The 17,057-nt window shown below is 40.0% G+C and overlaps 1 protein-coding gene across 1 annotated transcript in view; it reads left to right on the top strand.

Annotated features, from left to right (window-relative positions):
• Positions 1–17,057, top strand: part of LOC125456939 (immunoglobulin superfamily member 3-like) — a 189,105-nt gene that overhangs the window by 49,801 nt on the left and 122,247 nt on the right. Inside the window, exon 2 of the mRNA XM_048540551.2 lies at positions 14,249–14,626. Within this exon, the coding sequence (XP_048396508.1) occupies positions 14,249–14,626 (378 nt within the window). The remainder of the gene's footprint in view (positions 1–14,248; positions 14,627–17,057) is intronic.

The raw sequence follows: 17,057 nt of genomic DNA, 5'->3' as shown, positions 1-17,057 counted from the left end.
GACGAGGTTCGGAAAGCTATGATGAGATATTCCATTTCTCCATCATAATTACTCAAGTCGCACCAACTTCGAACAGATGGTCTGATTAAAAATAAAATATGCAAATGGACCATCTCAGTCTAATGAGCTGCATTTCGCCAATCTGCAGCAGGCCAGAGAAGATACAGTTTTTTTTTCTGAAGTTTTTAAACTTCTTTGTTAATGAAGAAAGACTATCAGGAGGTTGAGCTAGATCCTTTTAAAAATTCAGTTCATGGCTCATGTAACATGCACATTTTCTAACCAATAATATTATTAAAATTGATGTTTTCTATACATTTTTAATGTTGATTATTAAGGTTTAATGACCAAAACAATAGTATTGCAGCAGTATTCTGAACAGAAAATGTGCACATTTTCAAATAGTTACCACTTGGTGACTGAAACTCCTGCTCTTCCCCTCTCCCATTTCCATTACCTTTTATTTTCTTTATTTATTTTAACACTTCACTAACCTGTATTATTTTTTCTCAGTACATTCTTGGCTGAGAACTTCTGGGAATTTCCAATACCTTCACAACAAAGGTATATTCCACAAACCCAAGTAGCATTGATGCAAATCACTTGCTCCCACTCCCATGCATATAATTTTTCAGATTGTATTTCTCCTGCCTTCCACCACATAAATAACGTCTGTGCAGTAAGGATTGCAAAATGGAACTTTTAAATATGATGTTGGGTCGAACATGTTTTTGATTTAGGATGTGAAGAACCTGTCCAAGTGGAATGCTATGTAAACAGAATGAAATCAAAGCTTTCTTTTCCTCTATTTTTATATGCCTTACTTGTTTCACTCATTTTGTTTCCTTAGTCCTCTGTACAGAACCATGGAAATTTTCAGTGTTAAGAGTATCCTTACTACAACTTGCTGTCCATCTGCTTACGCAAAAACATTGAGGTTGCAGTTGACTGTTGCCATGATAATACTAGCATGCATGAGTACTAGCATGGGTAGTAACATTGAGGTACTTAAATTATACCGGGGATACTTGCTACGTGTCCTGAGGTAACAGTTGGTGAGATAGCTATAAACATTTTTGTTTATTTAAAAACATGTTTCAGTCATAAAATTTTGGAGAAGTGCAGAACAGTTTGAATAATATGTTTAGTTGATTGCAGTACATATTAATTTTCTTCATGATGTGGCATTTGCCACATTTACAATTACAAACTGTATTTAAGACTTGTATTTAATTTCAAACATTCGCTTGTTTAAGTGGATTGAGGCTTTTTACACTAGCTCCAGTGCCTCAGTGTAGGATAGTTGGTGAAATGACTTATTCAATTTTTTTTCCAAAAATGTACTACAAACCATAAATTTTAGATTACATTCCATGACTCTGCAGATTGAGCATTGTTGAAAATGCAATGTAATTCAAGTCTTTTCTGTACAAGATGTGGTTCAAGTGAGGTGCCTCACTACAATTGCAGTTGTGTGATATTTGCATAAGACATCCAATATTAAAGATATTGTTCCAGAGATTTTGCACAGTTTCCAGTCTCTTAGGGCACTGTTGAAGTTGCAGACTAGCACATTCCCTGGTTCACGACTACATGCTGAGAGGCCAAAAACTGGGGGATGGAAATCCTTCAGTCTGTAATTGTAAGTGTAGTAATATGTAGAATTGGAATAAATTGAATTGGTTTGTACCCTAAATAATGTCAATGGTGAACATTTAAGTAATGTACTTTTATGAATAAATCGTTTACAAAAATAAAAGGAAAATCAGCTGGATGAGTGACTGGCCAGCCCTGTCTGAAACTTGCCAGTTTTGCACTACAAAGAGTTATCCATGAATAAATTACATAAACCAGCATATCTCGAGGTCTATGGCTGTGTGGTGAGGAATGCAATCCAAGGTCCACCTCCAACAGTGTACTGACAGTCTGGAAACTTTGCAAAACCCCTTGGTGCTGGATAATATTTTTGTACTGGAAGACCAAAAGACATCTTTCACAATGGTCCTTCAGTCACAGTTGATGATTTTTTCACTGTATATCCCTATGAACAGCCCATAGAGCACAGAGATGCTCAGGATGAACAAAACCGTTATGTCTCTTTACAGACCTGCTTTGCAAAAGCACATGTCAGCAGGAGATAGATAACCCACCTTTCCCAGCAAAACACCTTGTGTGACAATTAGAGGCCCTGAGAATCTACGTATGCAAAAATGATCTGATGGGGAGGATCTTTCTTCCCACCAATCAAGGTACATATTGTACTTTTGGAAATTTCTGGTGATGAAGCATTCTGCAATAGACTTTCTGACAGAATCATCTGACCAATTGGGATGTTGTACTGGAGGGGTGTGTAGACCGGCCAAGTTGGAACTAACCTGTGCTCTTCAAACACCTGCTTTTCCCAGCCCCATATTTTTACATTTTCTTAAAAAAAATAACTTTTTGTTGCTATGAAACTAGCCATCCTTTTAAAAGTTACTTGCCAAGATGCATGTGACATGGGTGTCATGAAGCAAATACACACTCTCTCTGACAAGCTGATTTGAATCAGTTGTTTGGCACTCTAGCTGCTTGTGCAAAGAAGTGTAACACTCAGATTAGATTCCCTACAGTGTGGAAACAAGCCCTTCGGCCCAACAAGTCTACATCGCCCCTTGAAGCACCCCACCCAGACCCATTCCCCTATAACCCACACACCCCTGAACACTATGGGTAATTTAGCATGGCTGATCCACCTACTCTGCACATCTTTGGACTGTGGGAGGAAACCGGAGCACCCGGAGGAAACCCACGCAGACATGGAGAGAATGTGCAAACTCCACACAGTCACCTGAGGCTGGAATCGAACCCGGGTCCCTGGTGCTGTGAGGCTGCAGTGCTAACCACTGAGGCACCGTGCCGCTCTACCATGCTTCTACCATTCACCCAGAGCACCCGTACATTACAGACATGATGGCTGGTGAACTTCTACCAACAATACTGAACAGTCAGACTAAAGTTATTCATTTACGAAATGGCTGCAGCCTCTACAGATTTTGAAATTAAGTTTCCGAAAGCATGAAAATATGAACGTGAAAGAATGTTTGATCTGTCAAGCTTGTTCTTCACACCAAACATGAATACTTCCCCTGTCTTCAAGCTCAGTACAAGCTGGAAGAAAAGCATCTCATTTCTGCTTGGAACCCTGCAGCCTTTGGGACTCAATGTTGAGTTCAAAAGCACCTTCTCCGAAGTCCTTACCCCACACTCCAGGCCTTGTCTTCACATGGCCTCTTACCACAACCATTCCATTGTTAGCTACTAATAGTCTCCACGAGTAGCTATTCGTTCTGCCAGACTGACCTTTATGCACTCCTTTGTCCATCTAATAGTTGTTTTCTCTCACTTTGGGCTTCATCTTGGCCCATCATTTACTCCTCCCTACTTCCCCCACCCCATCTTCAGCATATATACCAAGCTTTTCTTAGCCACAATCAATTCTAAAGAAGGGTCACTGGATCCAACATGTTAACACTGCTTGCTGTCCACAGATACTGCCAGATCTGCTGCGTTTTCTCTGCAATTTCTGTTTTTGTTTCTAATTGGCAGCATTCACAGTTCTTTAGTTTTCTTTGTTCAGGACTTGTACAACTTGGCAGAATCATATTCCCAACTAACATAATAGAATAAATTTTACAATTGGTGTGGATTCATACAGGATGAAAGATTTCCCAAGTTGCGACGGTTACTGTGAATATCATACCCATGCTGTTGTGAAACCCTGTGTGTTAGACCAATTAACCTGAATGCTGTTTCAGGAGTCCAGGAATCATGTGATTCAAGGATGCAAGATTTAAATTGAGAGAGGAAGGAAGTGCTTTGGTGATCACCCAACCATGACACTTACTTTCAGTGACTGAAAGGTTTTGTTGCATCTCCCCTTTTTCCAATCTATCACCATTAACTTGAAAGTTTATGAGACAATCTCCTGTATGGCTGCAGCATACAGACACTTTATATGACAGACTCAATGATGTTCTGATGGAATATCATCCATGAGAGAGAAACCATGACACATTGAGTTTATCAAGTGTACAGTTTTACTGCTCCTTCCACACGTTGGCCTCGATTGTTCTCTTTTCCAAGAGATATTTTAAATCACTCTGTTCTGACATGATACAACTATGAGTCGGGTGGAACTTGAAATCAGAACCTCTGGACCATAGGTAGGAGCATGACCACTACACCACAGGACTACTTCTGTTACAATATATTGATAAAATCGATCCAGTCAATTCAGTAATCAATTACTCCCGTTCGGTTGTTTAACTACTTGCTTCATCAACGATTGCCCTAAAATGTTGGGTTGATTATTCACAGTTACAGAATGACATGAATAGCGAGCACTTCTGCCAGTGGCGAGAGTCAAGGTACACAAGTGGGCATCATAGGGCATGGTGCATCTGGAAGAAGACAAATTTGTTACTGAACTGTTCAAAGCCCTAACTCATCCGGATGATGATCAGGATCTCCTTTCAGTCTTTCTTGAGTTAGCTGATCCCAGCTACAGGTCAGCAAAGAACTAAGCCTTCAGGGGAGGTGAAAGTGAGAAGAGGTGGACATCTCCAAATCTGGTGAACATCCAGGATTGTGACACAATACATATCTGCTGGAATGTGCAGAGCATGATTGGACTGCACTTTGATGTCAATAAACTGTCTGTTGAAGAACCTTGACATTAATGTGCAATTGTAAACCTGTAAGAAGCTTGGAACTAGACCCCTCCACCAGGAACAACAATTTCAGGAAAAGCTAGAATTAAGTTTAAAAAATGATTTCCAACAAGAGAGCCCAGTAGGTGAGAATATTTTTACTTATGGAAGCACAAACTGGGAATATTCAATTTTTGCATGCTGATTTATTTGTTTATTTCAAAAAGTAACTCTGAAGAGTATGCTTGATGTATTTTTAAAATCAGTTCCTGTGATGAATCTTTTGTTCTGTCTTGCTTGGGACATTGCAGGATGAAGAATGACTTCAGTCCTGTTGTAAGCAATAACCAGTCACCAAGTATTGACTGCATATGCCAGTAAATACGCGTGTGCCCAGAAAGGATTCTCAGTGCATCCTTTGCTACTGGGTTTTGTTTTGGTCAAGCAGCTGCATTGATGGCTGTAGCTTAGAAAAAGGGAATAAAGTTAGTGCTGTTCAAGGGAGTTGCTTGGACATCGATACATCTCCATTGTTTCAGTCACTTTTTGATGAAAATTTCCACATAGAATTCTTGTAGAAAATATGTGAAAATGGTCACTGTTATTATTTTCCTTGAGTCCATATTCAGAGAATAACTGAAACTGCTGGCAGAGGTTTAACCACAAATAAACGCTAATGTATGTATTCTGCTCATGCTCATCCCAACTAATTTATATGCTTGCATCTCCTTGGACCCTGCTCAGATTCACCCTGACTCTATTTTTAATAGTCATTTGTCAATGGGGATGTGGCCATCATTGGCAATGTTCCAGCTGGGTTGGTCTGATGTTGATCTCCAGTTTCGGAAGCTGTACCCGTGCATCGACCTCAGAGTTCCATGCAGTGGCAGGAAAATTTAGAGGGATCATAGATCTTCAGGTAGGGCCAACATTTATCGTCCATTTCTAACTGTCCTTGAGAAGGTGCGTTTTGAATCACTACATTTCATGGGGAGGTAGGTACATCCACAGTGCTGTTAGGAAAGGAGGTCCAGGATTTTGACCCAACGACTGTGCAGGAACGTTGAAATAGTCCCATGTCAGAATTATACCTGGTTTGAAGAGGATCTTGTGGGTCATAACGCTCCAGTTCATTTGCTGCTACCACATCTAAGTGGTCGGGTTCATGAGTTTGGTTTTGTCAAAGAAGCTTTGGTGAGTTGCTGCAGTGCATATTGTAGGGATGCTTCCCTGAGCATTGGTGACGGAGGGGGAAGTCAATGTTGAAGGTGATGTATGAGATGCCAGTCAAATGAGCTCTTTGCCTTGGATGGTCTTGAGCTGCTTGAGTGCTGTTTCTGCACACGTCCACGAAAATGAAGAGAATTCCATCACACTGTTGACTTGTGCCTTGTAAATGGTGGGCAGGCTTTGGGGAGACAGGAAGTGAGTTAACATGGATTCTCTAGACTTTGATGTGCTCTTGTAGCCACAGTGTTTATATTGCTGACCAAGTTCAGTTTCTGGTCTGTAGTAAGCCCCTGAGGATGTTGATATTGGGTCACTCAGTGACATAATTCATGTTAGTCTGGAATGAGGTTAGGAGCAGGTTATTGCTGAGCAAGTGCTGCTTGAAAGAGCTGTTGTTGACCCTTTCCATCACCTTTCTGATGATGAAGCAGACGCAGTTGGAAAGATGACATCGTGGAGCAGAGGTTATGCCCCTACTTCCAGACCAGGAGGCCCGGGTTCAAATCTGATCCACACCAGATATGTGTGGGAGAATACCTAGGGAGGACCACTATCTGCAAGAACTCTGTTTGGTAGACAGGTTTTAGGACTATTTTGTTGGTTTTAAGAACTGAGCCTTGATTAAGAGGGAGAGCCATGGGCATTCACACTGGGGGTGGACAGTACTGCATGCAGCAGTCCTGAGCCATCAGACATTAAGTAACTTCATGATTTGGAGGAAAAGGTATTTCATATATACCTTATTTCCACTTGTGGCCCTTTTTTTGGGTTTTTTGAATGGGATGCTCCTTAAATTTTGGTTGCACTTGAGTCCTACACTCTTGATCTACGGGCACACAGTGTCGGGGGTGCTGGACATGGGTCTGCTCCAGACCTTGGCCAAGGTGACTATCATCAAGTCCAGGCAACGGGCCGTGCACAGGCTTGTTGTTCCTGACTGTCTGCCCCTCTTTCCTGGTTACATCCCTACTAGGGAGAAGAAAGAGCTCACCGACACTACAGAGGCCTTTAGAAACTAGTGGACACTGCAGGGGCTAGGCTGCAGCATCAGCCCAGTGGCATTATTTTAATTTAATAAGTTTCTGTTCCATTTTTAAAAAGAGTAGAAGTAGCTTTACTTTTCATTTAAAACTGGTGAGAAAGCTTTATTTTGTATCTAACCCTGTGTTGTTCCTGCCCTGGGAGTGTTTGATGGGGACAGTGTCAAGGTACCTTTACTTTTAAAGTTTTAAAGAGTGAGTGGATATTTAACTAAAAGAGTAGAAGGTGTTTTACTCTTCATCTAACTCTGTGCTGACTTTGTCATGGGAGTGTTTGACAGAGACAGTATCAAGAGACATTTACTTTCTGTTTAAAAGAGCAGAGGAAGCTGTATTTTCTGTTCACTTTAAGTTGAATAAAGTAGAGAGACCTTTAGTTTCCGTTTTAATGGATAGACAGCTGGGGCTGGAACTGACCAGGTAGGATTTGTCCTGTTTTTTATTTTGTGAACACATTCCTGGGTAGGTGCCAGTGTTGTAGATGTTCTGAAAAATCTGGCTAGGTTTGCAGCAAGTGGAGGAGTACCAGCTTTTAATACTTGTGTAATGTTGTCAGAACTTGTGGTCTCAGCAGTTTCCAGTACCTTCAGCTGTTTCTTGATATCACAAGAACTGAATTGTTTGAAGATTGGCATCTGTAGTACTGGGGACTTCTGCAGGAGCCCAAGATGGATCACTTACTCAGCACTTTTGGCCGAATATGAATGCAAATGTTTCAGTATCACCTATTGCACTGATGTGTTGAGCTGCATCATTAACGATGGGGATAGTTGTGGAACCTGCTCCAATTTTCAGTGTAGAGTCAAAGAGTTCCTATACCCTCTAGTTTTGGACTCCCATATCCTAGGAAACAAACTTTGGCTATCCATGCCCCTCATGATTTTATAAACCTCTATTAGGTCACCCCTCATCCTCTGATTCCCCAGGGGGAAAAAGCACCAACCTATTCACCCTCTCCCTATAGCTCAAACCCTCCAAACCTGGTAATATCCTTATAAATCTTTTCTGAACCCTTTTAAGTTTAGCATGTTTCTTATAGCAGGGAGACCAGAATTAAATGCAGTATTCCAAAAGTTGTTTAATTGTCCACCACATTCATGACTGGATGTGCAGTGTGCAGAGCTTAGATCCCATCCATTAGTTGTAAGATCACTTAACTTTTGTTGTTGCATGCTCTTTTAGTCATTTGTGAGCCCTCCCCTTTAAGTATCACTGGGTGCTGCTCCTGGCATGCTTTCCTGTACTCTTCATTGATCCAGGGTTGGTTCCCTGATTTGGTGGCAATAGCAGAGTTGGGTATATGATGGGCCATGAGGTTACAGATTGAGGTTAACTGTAATTCTTTGCTGCTGGTGGCCAGCAGCACGCCATTGATGCCCAGTTTAAGCTGTTAAATCTGTTTGACATCTTTTCATATTGTACTAAAGTAGTATTGTCACAGAACATAATGGAGGATACGTTCAAAGCAAAGACAGGACTTTCTCTCCACAAGGACTGTGAGGTAGGGATGGGTTTGTGCAGCTTACGTGGTAATAAGCAGAAGGTTTCTTTGCCCATGTTTGACTCAGTGCTACTAGACTTAAGGGGACTGGAGGTACTGATGATTCCTAGTACGACTCCCTCCAAAAAGTACATCCCTGTGTTTTCATTTCTAGGGATAGGTGTCTTGCTGGGCCATTGCAGGGTCAGCAGCGTTGCTGAGTCACAGAATGTAGACCAAACTAGGTAAGGATGGCAGATTTCCTGCCCTAAAGCAAACTTGTGATCGAGATGGATTTGTAATCACAGTGAACAATGACCACCACTACTGACCATTTAATTCAAGATTTAGGTTTGTTTGAATTCCTGCAGCTACCATGTGGGATTTGAACCCATGTTGCCAAAGTTTTAGCTTGAGCCTCTGGATTAGTGGTCCACGGATATTATCATTACTCTATTACTTCACCCATTATCAGCTCAGCCCTGTACTGTCCAGGGGATCATCCTGACTCTCTGACAAAATTTCAAACCATGAACAATTCAGATTCTAATTTTGGGTTCCAGCTTATTTTTCATGTTTTTTTATCACTTTGCACGTTCTTTGGTTTCTGGACACTTCTCATATTATCAACAACGAACCAATGATGTTTTTTCCATGTGTTGTGAACAGTTCGAATTGCAATGATATTTAAAAAGACAGCTCAGTTGAAACTGTAGTTTCTCCTTTTAATTCCATGTTTGCGGTATGAGTTCTGATTATAATATTTAGCATGGATAAAGTTATCTCCTAATATTCATGCACTGTCACTCTACATGGTGAGCTGTTTCACTTTACACTTTGACAATTGCACTTTAGCTCGTAGAATCATTTTTCTCTCACACACAAGTACAGTTTGTGAAATCACACCTTAATTGCTGTCGATTTAGGTCTTGTTACTTGGAAAATTCAATTTATGAAACTGAAGCAGAAAAAGTGGGAAATATTAGATTTCTGATGCAATTGTACATTCCTCAACAAAGGTGCTGTGATTGCTGAGTGGGTTTGTAAGAGCACGCCAATTTTCACCTCTAAATTAATTTATGATGTATTTATACCACCCATTTTCAAACTCTCTTTCAGCTTCTGCAGTGTAAATTAACTGTAAAGGTCCAAGCGCCTCAGATGCAAAACAGACCATAACTTCTTTCTGCAGAATCTCAATCTACTGAGACTTAACTCTGGGTTCAAGTTACCTATCGAAATGCAGCACTGCATGACGTGTCATTACCCACAAATAACAGTTGTAGCTAGAATTCAACCAGTTGGTACAGTTCAACTGAGGTTGCTCTTGCACAACTGCCCTTATCATTTCTTCTTTACAAATAGGAATTCTGCTATTGTTTATCCAGTAGAGGGTGGTCACTTAGATTGGATGGCCGGTTTGCGATGCAGAGTGACAGTGACAGCGTAGGTTAAATTCCCACACCAGTTGATGTTCCCTGCCTTCTCCACCTCTCCCCTTGTTTGAGGTGTGGTGACCCTCAGGTTAAACTACCGCCCGTCTGAAATAACTCTTTAGAGGCTGGCATCCCAACACTAATCACCTCTTATTTACAAATGCATAGCCTTTGACAATAGCACTGCCTGAAACTGAGTCAGGCATTCGGGGTTCATTATCCCTGATATTCATCCTTTTACGTCAGCCAAGGCTCCCTGATTGGACCAGATTAACAACCCCAATCAGGGAACTCATATTCTGTTAGGTCTAGCTGGCTGACCATGCTACAATCTTTACTCAGTTGTCTCTCTTTACTGAAAGGGCAGCCCTATGGTTCTCTGTGATTATGGCAATTTTACTTCTACCGAGCCAGTGACTCTTCTGTGAAATGCAAATACATGCCTCTGAGTGAATGACAGATTGTTGCACTCATAATGTAAAATGGATTATCAATATTCAATCACTGTCATCTCATTGTTATACTGGAGATCTTTTGAAGATTAAACATGATATTAAGAAGGAAAAATACTGACCTAAAATATTTGTGTGTTCACCTGATGCCAGATTAATGCAAATCTATTTGAAATACACAAAACCAGCTAAATCACAATGAACATTTATATTGAGGGGCACTGTTACTCAGCGAAGCATCAAGAAACATAGATCTGTGTCTCCTGTTTAATCTGTACATGTGTGATAATTTCACATAATGGGCAATGAAAGGCTTGCCTGCCATTTAGCCAGCCCGGAAGATCAATGAGTAGACTCAGGAATACACACATGGACCTTTGTCAACAGCTGCTTCACAGCAGACACCAGGAAAAATGGATTTATAAGGAAGGATGCGAAGCCACTCTGCTTGACTCTTTCATTGACCCCAAAAGTCAGTGCTGAGAGAATTTGGGACGTGCATTATTAATTGAAAACTCACTGTCAGTAGTAAATGGTGAAATTCCATTTTATTGTATTCAAGTAAACCTTAGAATTGGCTCCTCCATTTTGATCTACTTAACCAAGCTCTAATTGAGGTGTGCAAAGTCAGAAATCACAGGACACAAGGTTATAGTCCAACAGGTTTATTTGAAAACACAAACTTTTGGAGCCTTAGTCTTCCTAACACCTGAAGAAGGACTGAGGCTATGGAAACTTGTGTTCTCAAATAAAACTGTTGGACTATAACTGGTGTCATGTGATTTCTGACCATGCCCATTCCAGTCCAACACTGACACCTCCACATCATAATTGAGGTGTGATATAGTTTCATGCCTAAAGAGAAATAAAAATATTTGTTGCAACTGACTGAGAGAGGTGTTAAAAAGAGTGAAGTCAATAGTCTCCCTTCTCACCTGATCATAACAAATTTACATAGGCTATTTTGTACAGCATCGAACTTGGCTGTAATGCTAACCAATCCAGCATCATTGTTCACAGTGAAGGTTCACAGATTAACAATCATTTACTCAAGGGTTCCAGCAATCATTGGAATGCTCTGTAATAGTAAGGTAAGCGCCCTCAGGAAAATAGAGATGAGAACTTTGGCCAGAGGAGGAAAATGTATTTCTTGTTATTTTTAAGTCAACTGCTAGACGACAGATTCTGATGTTAGCTTCAAGTAATATTTACAACAGGGAGAAAATTACGCCCTACTCAAACCTTAAATGAACAGCAGTACTAGAAGCCTGTTATGTTTTCTAAAACAAAATTTGCATAAATCCATCAGCCGTGTAACTGTGTGCTGTGAATCAGAGCTCACTGGCAATTGCATTGAGGTAGCTGTTAATTTGTGAAGAACAGTGATGGTACGAATACTGTGGCTGCATTTCTGTGGCTGAGGTGGGGAGGGGGGTGAATTCATGCAGTTTCTCCGGGCTTCCAATGTAGTTTTCTTAAAGTTGCAGCAGACGATTAGAAAATTCCTAACAGAACTTCAATGCATGAAAATATAAATTTTAATTTATATTTACACCTTAAATTGATCCACAACTTGTACACCTCCAATAAGGCCAACATCTGCATTAGCAGTAACTTCATCGTTAAATATTCTACCAACACTTGTCAATTCTGTTAACTAATGCTCTACTGGGTGTCGTCTCAGGTCTCAGGCTGGCTAATTGGATTAAAGAAGACAGCCAGCATAGATGGAAATTCTCAAATAGTCTTTTGTTTGAAATTTCTGTGACTTTGTAAAATAAAACTAATTTGTATTGAAACAAAATTAAAATGAAGGGATATCAAAGTGCAGTATAAATCCTTTCTATTTGGTTTATAACACACGTGTTCACAATAATATTCAGCTGTTTCTGACCATTTACGCTCTGGCTTATAAGGAAAGACAGACCAAAATATAATTAATGATTTTGCTTCTGCTTTTCTTACTGTTCTTCAGCACTGAAGCATGAAATATTAAAAAATTGAAAAATGGTATAATCTCTTCAGCGACAAGCCATTCATTTTCTGTCACAACAGGGACAAATTTTTCATCAATTTTCATCAACATCTAAAATTGCAAAAGGAAACCAGCATCTGTAGTAGAAATTCTTGGGCTAGTGTAATAATATCTAGCTGAAAGCATGTATGATGCGTTTATGATTTGAACTTTGTTCTTCAGGAAAGTATTTAAAAGCTAACTGAAGATACAAATCAAAGCAACAAGCTGATTCTTTCAATTTGCCGATCAGAAGAGTTAAATTAAATGTGGGCCTGATCTGTCATCTTGGTATTTGGTCTGGGCCACATTCAAGAAAAAAGTGCATGCACTGCTTTTCTTTACTTTATTCAAAAACTGATGTAGTTTATGTCAAATGTGAATGTGAAGGCCTGTTTCTAATGTGTACAACCAGTGTTCCTACTCCTCTTCACTGACTCTGAACATCCCTGAGGCTAGCTGAAATAAGTAGTGGATCAATTTAAATGTGCAAAGTAGTATTATACTAATGATAATTGATCATTCTATAAAATGCACGAGAAACTGGTGGGATGTTCAACATAAAAATTTCTCTTGCTTCACAATGGTACTGGAGACAATTACAGAAGTGTCAGAAAACATTTTCATTAATTCCCTTCTCATGCAGAACAGTGATGGGGAAGGAGCTCCTCCCAACTCCAGATCTACTGTGTATACTCTCCTTTTTTTCATCTTCTCCATTTTTTGGATGTTTCTGATGATCCCTGAGTGCACTGAGAATTCTCAGGCACTGATCTGCACTTGGACAGAATATGTCCACTGTGGTGAAAATGATTTAATTGAGAATATAGAACACATAGTTATTAAGTCTGCAGGTGACACAAAAATTGGTGGTATAGTGGACAGTAAGGAAGATTATCTAAGATTACAGACTGATATTGATCAGTTGGGTCAACATGCTGAGGAGTGGCAGATAGAGTTTAATTTGAATAAATGTGAGTTATTGCAGTTCGGTAAAACAAACAAGGGCAGAACTTATACAATTAAAATTAGGGCCTTGGGTAGTATTGTAGAACAGAGAGACCTGTCAGGTTCAGGAACATAATTCTTTGAAATTTGCTCAAATGTAGACAGGGCAGCTTAGTACACTTGCCTCCATTGCTCAGACCTTTCATGATGGGAATTGAGATGTCTTGTCAAGGTTGTGCAAGACGTTGGTGAGGCTTCTTCTGGAGTACTGTGTGCCGTTCTGGTCTCCTGTTATAGGAAGGATATTATTAAGCTGGAGAGTGTTCAGAAAAGATTTACTAAGATGTTATCAGGAATGGAGGGTTTGAGTTATAAGGAGGGGCTGGAATGGCTGGGACTTTTTTCATGGAGCGTGGGAAGTTGAGGGGTGAACTTATTTAGGTCTGTAAAATCATGAGGAGTGTAGATAAGGTGAATGGCAGGTGTATTCGAGGGCCGAAGGGCCTGTACTGTGCTGTAATGTTCTATTTTCCCTAAGGTGGGAGATTTCAAGACAGGAGGCATATTTTTAAGGTGAGAGGAGAAAGACATGAGGGACAACTTTTTTAACAGCGAGTGGTTTTTGTGTGGAATGAACTTCCAGAGGAAGAGGTGGATGTGGATACTGTTACAACATTCAGAAGACATTTGGATAAGTACATGAATCAAAAAGTGTTTGAAGGCATATGGGTCAAGAACAAGCAGATGGGACTAATTTGGTTTGGCATTATGGTCAGCATGGACTAGTTGGACCGAAGAGTCTGTTTCCATGCTGTATGACTCTATGGCTCTCAGAGAAAATTGGGAGGCATAAGTGGTGGGAAAGAAGGAGGCAAGGAACATTTGGATTTAAGTGGTCTCGTGGATTGTTTCTGAGAAGTCATCTAACTTCGTACATCTATTGTTTCTCTTTTGCAGGCCTGTGTGCAGCTCAAAGACATGTCCAGGTACAGGAAGGCCCATTGATCAGAGCAGAAGGATACCACATAACCATTTGGTGTAATGTATCTGGATATGTAGGTTCCACACAGCAGAATTTTGAATGGTCCATCTATCTGCCTTCTGCACCTGAAAGGCAAATCCAGATAGTCAGCACAAATGATCCTGGTTACCCCTATGCTGTTTATGCAGAGAGAGTCCATAATAATGAGGTCTACGTTGAGAGAATTGATGGAGACTCAGCACTCTTACACATCACCAATCTACAACTACGAGACACAGGGGAATATGAATGCCACACTCCTAACACAGAATCAACCTACTGGGGATCCTACAATGCTAAGGGGAACCTGACAGGTAAGTGATCCCTGGCTTTGCACTGTTCATCTTTGTTACAGTAGCGTGTAACAGGTAATAACAAGGCAACATGAAATGTGCTGCATTCCCTTTGAAGAAGCAACATGTACTTTTGTAACAGTGTCAGGGTATAATTATTTCACAGATGTTGCAGTAACATAAAGCTGAATAGGTTTTCTGTATTGAAAGTGGTTCAAACTTGTGCTTGGTTAAATTAACTTTCAAGTCTGTTCAACCAACGTTTTCACATAGAGAATGGTTCATGCATGGAACAAACTGCCAGAACAGGTGGTGGAGGGGTATACAATTATGACATTTAAAAGGCATCTAGATTGGTACATGAATAGGAAGAATTTAAAGGGATATGGTCCAAATGCTGGCAAGTGGGATTAAATCATTTTAGGATATCTGGTTGATACAGACAAGTTGGACCAAAGGATCTGTTTCCATGCTGTATAACTCTATGACTCTGGAACCTAATAGAAATATTCACTGTAGACAATGGATTTTCTAGTATTGCATTTGCAGAGCTTTACCTTATTATTGAAGTAGTTTTCTCATTCATTTACTCCTGCATTCAATCTTCACTAAAATACAGACGATAGACAAGGTCTCTTTGAAATTGAGCCCAGGTGTGATACATTATTCAAAATAAGTGGTTACAGTAATATTTTGTGTGCCAAGATTCTTAATAATGTGCTTCATCTGGGACCATGTTTACAGGAGAAGATGTCTGTAATCTGGGAAACATGTCGGAATATAAATAAGATACCATTTACTGCTTGCAGTAAAGAAAATGAAATATTTGAAAAGCTTCCTTCCAGTATCACACCGATACTCACTTAAAAATCTGCATTTGTGCACGATTAGCAAAGAATTTCATTTGATCTGAATAATGTAAAACTCATTCACCTCAGAAGTATTATCTATTTGCATTCTACACCATTGGTTTCTTCCACGTTGAGTGCTCGATACCTCACATATTTGGATAATTCTCTTTTGTTTGTGCTTCAACGTCTTAAAATTCCATTGGGGAGGGAAGCCTGGTCTTAGAAACATGAAAAGCCTTAAAGCACAATAGAAGGCCATTTGGCCCATTGTGTCTGACCTGGATCAGGCTTGCCTTAAATACCATCTTGATAGCGAAGTAGCCATAAGTGTTTTTGCAATTTCACTTGGTATAGTTAAACCAGAAGGACAACCGAATGTAATGAGTTTGTGGCTTGAGATTACAGCAAAGCTTCATGATTAAGCGAGAGATACAAGCATCCCAGGACTAGACACACTTGCAGGATTACTGCAAACAGACTTAATCTCAGCGTTAGTTCTTCAACTCCTCCGTATACATACACTAAAAAAGGTTACTAATTCTGTATAGTAGATGCAGAGCAAGTAGTTTTCCATTGACATCTGAATTCCTTATTTTGGATTGTTGCACTAACATAGTACACTGGTTTTTAAAGAATGTTAGTATTTGTTTTGAGTGAGTGGTTTAGGTTGCTGACTGTTACTGGAGTCACTAAAATGTTTGCCATGATTTAGGAAATGATGGATCTGTAAAGATAAACTGTTCATCCAAACCTTCCCATCCATACAGTTGTAATGCCTTGTACAACACAATGTTTATAGAACATATATAGAACATTACAGCACAGTACAGGCCCTTCGGCTCTCGATGTTGTGCCGACCTGTCATACTGATCTCAAGCCCATCTAACTTACACTATTCCATGTACGTCCATATGCTTGTCCAATGACGACTTAAATGTACCTAAAGTTGGCGAATCTACTACCGTTGCAGGCAAAGCGTTCCATTCCCTTACTACTCTCTGAGTAAAGAAACTACCTCTGACATCTGTCCTATATCTTTCACCCCTCAATTTAAAGCTATGCCCCCTCGTGCTCGCCGTCACCGTCACCATCCTAGGAGCCTTGCCGTCTTCTGGGAGAGGCACAGAATCATATTTTAAAAATAAATAGTTCATCTTAAAAGTGTAGAAATATCTTTTTCAATTGCCTTACATGTGAATGGACATTGCCCCCTCTCCCCAATCTTTTAGATGATCAAAACTAATCTAGAAGATGACATCTTATCATATCCCATCAACCAAAAACTGACAAAGCTCTCACTTTGGGAAACCAAAACTAATATCTTAACATAGACCTCATATGAGGATGATAGTGCACTGTCCCATAAGTATGTTTTAACGTTGTGTTCACTCAATAGCACTTAATTCAAGTCTTTAGTCAAGAAGCCAAAGCAATTTATGCACTGGAATGCCCAAATTCTTTCTCCGCCAGCTTCAGTATTTCTCCTGAATATATTCAGTACTCACACATTAATACTTATCCAGCATTGCCTGTGGGAATAACATTGCATTTTGTAATTTAAACGTCAATTGCCAGTTAAGAGCCCAATTCGCCTCTCATCT

The sequence above is a fragment of the Stegostoma tigrinum genome, chromosome 12, assembly GCF_030684315.1.
Source record: "Stegostoma tigrinum isolate sSteTig4 chromosome 12, sSteTig4.hap1, whole genome shotgun sequence".
Classification (NCBI taxonomy): Eukaryota; Metazoa; Chordata; class Chondrichthyes; order Orectolobiformes; family Stegostomatidae; genus Stegostoma; species Stegostoma tigrinum.
This window is presented reverse-complemented; position numbering and strand designations above follow the sequence as displayed.